We start from the raw sequence: 6849 nt of genomic DNA, 5'->3' as shown, positions 1-6849 counted from the left end.
CATATGGTATCCTAAGATAGATAGTAATGGTTTCCTAAGGGGTCATATGGCCCACCATTCTCCTGCACATACCCAGATAGGTTATATAGAGATGTAAGATACCTAGAGGGGGAGAGAGGCATGAGAGACCTAAATAGGGTGAGAGAGAGAGGGTTGAGATAGATGGAGGGGGATAGAGAGAGGTTGGTAATGAGATATGGATGGAGATGTAGAGAGGTAGAGAGGGAATGAGGGAGAAATGTAGAGAGGGATAGAAAGGGTGTTATGGAAAGATGATGATGTAGATGGTAAAGAGAGAATAAGAATTAATAGGGAAGGGAGAGAGAGATGGGGATAAGGAGGGAGAGGGAGATATAGAGGGAGAGGGGAAGAAAAGAATGGAGATTCCTATAAATGGGAGGGAGGAATAAGAGGAGAGATGAAAGAATAAAGAGAGAGAAGAGTATGAGGGGATTGAGGGAGAGGTAGACATGGAGGGACTACAATACCTAGTGAAGGGGAAGATAGAGAGGTGGGGGGAAAGAGAGAAGAGGAGGAGAGAGTTCAAAAATAAATAGGGGTAAACGGCGAGGGAGATGGGAAGAGAGGGAGAGAATTAAAGAGGGGACAAATAGATAGGTGAGAGAACTATATTGGGAAAGAGAGATGAGAGACCTAGATGACAAGAGAGATGAATGAGATAGATAGAGGGGGGAGATAGAGGTGAGTAATGAGACATGATGGAGAGGTAGATAGGTGGAGAAGAAAGAAGTGATAAGCCTAGAGAGGTGAGAGAGAGTTGATGACCTAGAATATAGAGAGAGAATAAAAGAGGAAGAGAGAATAAAAAAGTGGGGGAGTGAGATATATATGGGGTTATGTATGGATGGGAAGGTAGAGAGGGAGAGGGGAAGAAAGGAAGGGAGAGACCTAGAGAGGGGAGGGGGGGAGAAGAGAAGAGATAGAAGAACAAAGAGAGGAGTAAGAGGGGATGGATGAAGAGGTAGACATGGAGGGAGTGAGAGACCTATGGAAGGAGGATATAAAGAGGTTAGGGGAGGAAGAGAAAAAGAGGGACTTCATAAAGGGATAGGGTTAAGGAGGAGGGAGAGAGAAGTAGAAACGCACATAAATAACTATAGAGGGGGCATATAGATAGGTGAGAGACCTAGATGGCTAGAGAGGAGTGAGATAGATAGAGGGGGATGAAGAGAGGTGTGTAACGAGACCTATATGCAGAGGTTTATAGGTGGAGAGGAAAGGAGGGAGAAACCTAGAGAGGGGAGAGAGGGTGGGATGGAGAGGTAATGACATAGACAATGAAGATAGAGAATACAAGAGGAAGAGAGAAGATGAGAGAGTGGGAGAGGGAGATAGAGAGGGAGAGAGGAAGAAAGGAAGGTAGAGACCTAGAGAGGGGAGGCAAGGAGAATAGAAAAGATAGAAGAACAAAGAGATGAGTAAGAGGAGATGGATAGAGAGGTAGACATGGAGGTAGTGAGAGACCTATAGAATGAGGAGATAGATAGGTTTGGAGAGAGAGAGAGAGAGAGAGAGAGAGAGAGAGAGAGAGAGAGAGAGAGAGAGAGAAGAGAGGGAGAGAGTTCATAAATAGATAGAGCTAAGGAGAAGGGAGAGAACTAGAGGTTGGACAATTAGATAAGTGAGAAACATAGAGGGGGAGAGAAAGGTGGGTAATAATATAGGGAGGGAGAGGTAGTGAGGTGAATAGGGAGGGAGGGACAACCCTAGATATGGGGGGAGAGAGGATAAAAGGGATAGGTAGTGACCAAGAGAAAGGAGTGGGAGGGGAGAGAAACAATAAGAGAGTGAGAGAGAAGAGAGAGGGAGAGAGTCAAGGATAGATAAGTGAGAGAGACAAGAGAGGGAGAGAGATAGGTCTAGAGTTTGGGGAAGATAAAAAGAGTGAGATACACAGCTAAATAATGCTAATAGGAGCATACTGATTACTGAAATTTGACATGTTGATTACTGAAATTTGATTAAGTCTAAAATTTTGTATGATCCTCTAAAAAATAGAATCTACATTATAAGTCCTATAGAGCTATACTTAAATGTTATATTTCATGTATATATTCTCCTTCGGGCATGGATATAACTTGTTCCCAAACTGGAAAATCTACATACTCACAAAACCTTCACATTGGACAATGCAGAACATTTGGTGCTCACCAAATGCAAAAAATTGACTTTTCACATTTGGCAAGTGCCAAATTTGGCGCATGCCAAATGTGAAAATTCAAAAGTTTTCATTTGGCAAGTGCCAAATGGTTTTCTTGGGAGAATACCAACCCTTTGGGTTGGATTTTCCTTGGGCATCCAACCCATAGGTTTGCACGCCAAATGTGAAAATTCAAAATTTTTCATTTGGCGAGTGCCAAATGGTTTTCTTGGGAGAATACCAACCCTTTGGGTTGGATTTTACTTGGGCATCCAACTCATAGGTTTGGATGACCTTTTCATGCTAATGATGTATTCTATGAAAAGATAAAAAGTGGCACTTTTTTGGTACCACAACTTGATGTACTTACCCCCAACACGTTATAGAAATTGGTCCATAACCTAGCAGAATAAGACCAGACCCAAAATAGGTTGCCATAAACCAAATCCAATACCACTAATCAATAGAACAAAAACAAGATAACCAATAGCATCTCGCGATCCATCTAGAAGCCACACCAACACCACTTATCAAGTGCATTAAAATATCTTCAACAAAGCTCTATCGGTAAAACCCTTACCAGTGGCCAAAAGAACAAATGATAGCTTCTGAGTCAACAAATCTCGAACCAACTGATCGTGATACACATCTAAATAGCATGAATGACAGATCCAAACCAATTCCTCAAACCAAAGCATACCAGAGCTTACTAGATCTATATCATAATCCAACCACTCTATTGGAAAATGGTAAACAACCAAAACAACTAGTGTTGACATCAATGAGAAAACATCAATGCAATACATAATAAATTCCTCCAAGTTTTCAACAAGAGGAACATTCATAATTGAAATGGCGAATTTGACAAGATTATACCTTAGGATTGATAATGGTGATTATCCAATGCTTTTTAGACAACTCCTCCTACTCTTGATGAAATAACACGATAAAACATGTAACAAAATCAATCATGAAATTATACTTGAAGATATATCATTATAGCTTGCTACCCCTTATATGCAGATCTACTCTTAAATTGAGGGAATACTTATTCTTAGAACTGGAAACTTCTAGCTTGTGAATAAAATGATTATTTAATATAGGGTTTACAAGGTATTTACAAATTCTGGATGACATCTAATGTTCAAATGAAAATATCAAGATAAGGTTAGAAATGATGGAGGCCAACACTTGAACATGTTTGAATTTGGGCCCCTGGTCTTCTCAAATAGAGACTAGAGAAGGAGGTGGTAGAGTATTAGGATCCAAAACATAGGATCTAATCTCAACATTATCATACAATCACAATAGGATTGGCTAAGGCCCAAATAGAATGTGAAATTGTAAAGGGATATAATTTACTACACTGCATTTAGCCCCCATTGTAGTGGGGGTATGAACTTATGCTCATACTTGCAATAGCATATAGATATAGAGATCAAGCAACTGAGAGAAAGGTAAACTAGGGATAGGATTAAACTATGTTGAGGGATGCACAAGTCCCAAAGATGAAAATCCTATCAATCTGCAGAAAAAATTCAAATATATAGATATATATAAAAAACAATGTTAGTACTAAAGCAAACAAAAGGTTCCAAGTCAACTAGGTGAAGAGACCTCGATGTGAAAGGTTGTCTCAACCACAAGTATCATTCTCAAAATATTATTACAAGAGCATAAGTTGGCTTCTACAAAGAGATGAGAGCGTACACCAATTTTTTGATGAGACAAGGGTCTATGGTCCAACAACTAGCGATTTATGTTATGCTATGGGCCCATGGAGATCGCATGAATTCCACTGGCCAACAAGTTGTATTATGTTGGGTGATCTATGCATTGCAATAAATTTACCATTATGCTCATCTAAGCTAATTAAATAAAATGCATGCAAATAATAGGAATCAACCTAGATTAATTCATAATTAGTTGGGATTGATAAATGTGTTGATAGATTTACTAACTTAGGAAAGTAAATGGAATGAATAAAGAATCTCAACTCTAGGAGTAATGGTAATGAATAAATCTAATTATGCACTAAAATCAACATATCTTGAGTCTAATAATTGATCCTCTCTACTTTAATTGTACCTTAAAGGATCACTGTGGATTGAATTTGTGCCCTATGGAATTGATCCTACTCACCACAAATGTGCTCTAATGTGGAATGGTGATTTGTAATCCATATAAGTGATTTTGTGCACTATGAACTTCTACAAAATAAGAAGCTCAAAACTTTTTTTCATCAATGATACTCAAGAACTAATAGTAATGAAAAATATTACGAGGAGAGATCACTAAATCGTAAGCATCATGTTGTCCAAGGTTAACATCTGGTTGATTAAACACAATTTACTTTGATTTAAATGATTGAACAACCTTTAGTTATGCAAATGTCCTAGAATGATGACGTAACACTAAGTTCCTTTTACTACTTCAAATCGAAATATTCATACAATGATATGAGAATGGTAATAGAATAACTTAAGATATTCTTCCATGCTAAATGATATAAAATGAATGCATTAAATTGCCAAGACATAATGACTAGTCATATGAAACACTTATGAAGTTAGCTCATGGTAAGAATGAAATGAAATGGGTAAGACTCTACAAATTTTGAATATGATATTTAAATTTGTTAAGGATCAATTCCGCATGGTGCAAGCTTGCTCATGCATCTCACACGATTGGCCTTAGATGCAAAGGTGTTAATATTGATGTAGGTAATGAATGCATAGGTGTAAGTGCGAGTGTTGATATAATAAATGATGTAGTATTATGATAAACAGATAAAAATGAGATAAGATTAAGTACATGAAAGTATGTGTAATTGAAAAAAGACGATAGCTTAAAATTTGAATCCAACTTTATTCAAAACCATGTTATTTATTGATATAATTAATATTAAATAATTTTATCAAAATAAACTTAAAACTAAATAAAAATTAGCCTAAATATATAAATTTTATTATTACAACTTTTGAAACAAAATTAAATTTTATTTTCTTAAAATATAACTCTCTAGGCTGATTTCTTCTCAATAAATATGAAATTCAGTGAAACATATATGAACCCTCTCATGCTTTATACACCAAAAGACACCCGTGTGAAAGCATTTATAGAATAATCTCTAAACTCGCAAACAAGAATACACCTAAGAAACCATGTGGAAAATCGTCTAAAAAATACCACTTTTATCGCCGTTGAATCAAATCTCTTTTGACTGTGCACACCCCCTGTCGTGGTCGGTCTAATTGAGGAATAACTTCGTCTACTAGTTTACTTATTCTCTTCTTCACACAAAAAATAAATATATAGTAGTAAGGAATCCTAAATCAAGCATATGCACAATCTCTCCCTTATAAATATGGATTGTAAATGAGCTATGAACAACATAACGAGATCTATTGGCCATTTGTCCATCATATTTAGCAGGTTACGCTTTCTTACAGTTTTCTTTCAAAGCATATATACTATTGTTCTTGCTTTGAAATTTCTTTCATCAACAGATTAAGAATGATGGTTCCACAGATGATGTCAAGGCTGTGGTCATACTTTGTGTTTGTGTCAAGCAAGAAGGCAAGGCTCACAGGGCAGTCCCTTGATGGCAGAGAAACTGCACTGCTTAGCTATGTTCTTAACAAGGCAGAGGAAGGAAATGCAGAGGCTGTCTTGGCTGCCATTGATGATTACACTCAAAGTGTTTGGATGATGAGCATTGGCAAGCAAAAGGGTTCCATTCTAGAATCTGCAGTGCAGAGATGTGAACCCAAATTGGCCTTAGAGCTTGGAACTTATTGTGGGTATTCTGCCATTAGAATTGCTTCCAAGATGACAAAGCCTGGCAACAAGCTGATCTCTATAGAAATGAATCCAAATAATTGCAATGTTGCCAAAGCAATGATTAATCATGCAGGTAAGTTAGTGTAGTTTTCTTTTCATTTGGCTGTTAGTGTAAACATGAGGATGCTGACAATGTTTCTAACTGTAAATATAAACTCAGAGATCAAATGTGTTTTCTCTCAGGCACTTTCTTTCATTTGGAATTATAGAGAAGTTATTGTCTTTAACTTGTTTTTCCTTTTTCTGTTTCTGGTTTGGTGTGGTCTCAGGGGTTGCATCAAAGGTGGAAGTCATGGAAGGAACAGTGAGTGACAAAGTGGAGGACTTGTGTGAGATCTTGGATGATGAAGGGGTTCCACACTTTGATTTTATATTGATGGATCACTCCAAGCAAAGTTACCTGTCAGATTTCTTGGTGCTTAGGGAGAGAGGAATGATTGGGAAAGGAACTGTCATTGTGTCCAACAATGTGGGTTCAGATTTCTCCAACTATCTGCAAAGAAAAACTAATGAATTGGAGAGTGAAGAGCACAAGTGTAGTGCAGAGTACTTGAGTCTGCTCCCATCTGTCATCACTGTTTCAACTTTCAAAGCTGATCTCCCCATCTCTATTAGGACATAAGTTTTGTGTGTTAAGATGTTTGCAGTAGAAAGATAGTCATTGAATAAGAGCTAAAAGTAGGTATTGTTTCCACTTTTTTTGCAATTTCTAGCATGATATTTTTCATGTTTAAAGTTTGAGCTGCAATTGCTAGCTTATGTAATCCTTTCTATTCGTAAGAAAGTTTATATAGAAATAAAGTTTATGCTATGTTTTAAGTCATTGTCATGATATTGGAATGCTT

At 37.2% G+C, this 6849-nt stretch overlaps 1 protein-coding gene across 1 annotated transcript; it reads left to right on the top strand.

Annotated features, from left to right (window-relative positions):
* Positions 1 to 5680: 5680 nt before the first annotated feature.
* LOC131875843 (uncharacterized) lies at positions 5681 to 6626 on the top strand. Its single transcript, XM_059220538.1, has 2 exons — positions 5681 to 6077; positions 6274 to 6626. Exons 1-2 carry the CDS (start codon positions 5681 to 5683, stop codon positions 6624 to 6626), a joined length of 750 nt encoding a protein of 249 aa, XP_059076521.1.
* The last annotated feature ends 223 nt before the right edge of the window (positions 6627 to 6849 follow it).

Source organism: Cryptomeria japonica, chromosome 5, assembly GCF_030272615.1.
Source record: "Cryptomeria japonica chromosome 5, Sugi_1.0, whole genome shotgun sequence".
Lineage (NCBI taxonomy): Eukaryota > Viridiplantae > Streptophyta > Pinopsida > Cupressales > Cupressaceae > Cryptomeria > Cryptomeria japonica.
The sequence above is the reverse complement of the archived record's forward strand: the minus strand, read 5'-3'. Positions and strand labels throughout refer to the sequence as shown.

Excerpts from the sequence above, each read along its gene's own strand:
- LOC131875843 (XM_059220538.1), top strand. The coding sequence starts at position 5,681 with ATGGTTCCACAGATGATGTCAAGGCTGTGGTCATACTTTGTGTTTGTG. Across the intron at positions 6,078-6,273 it reads AGCAATGATTAATCATGCAG|GGGTTGCATCAAAGGTGGAA; the intron begins GTAAGTTAGTGT and ends GTGTGGTCTCAG.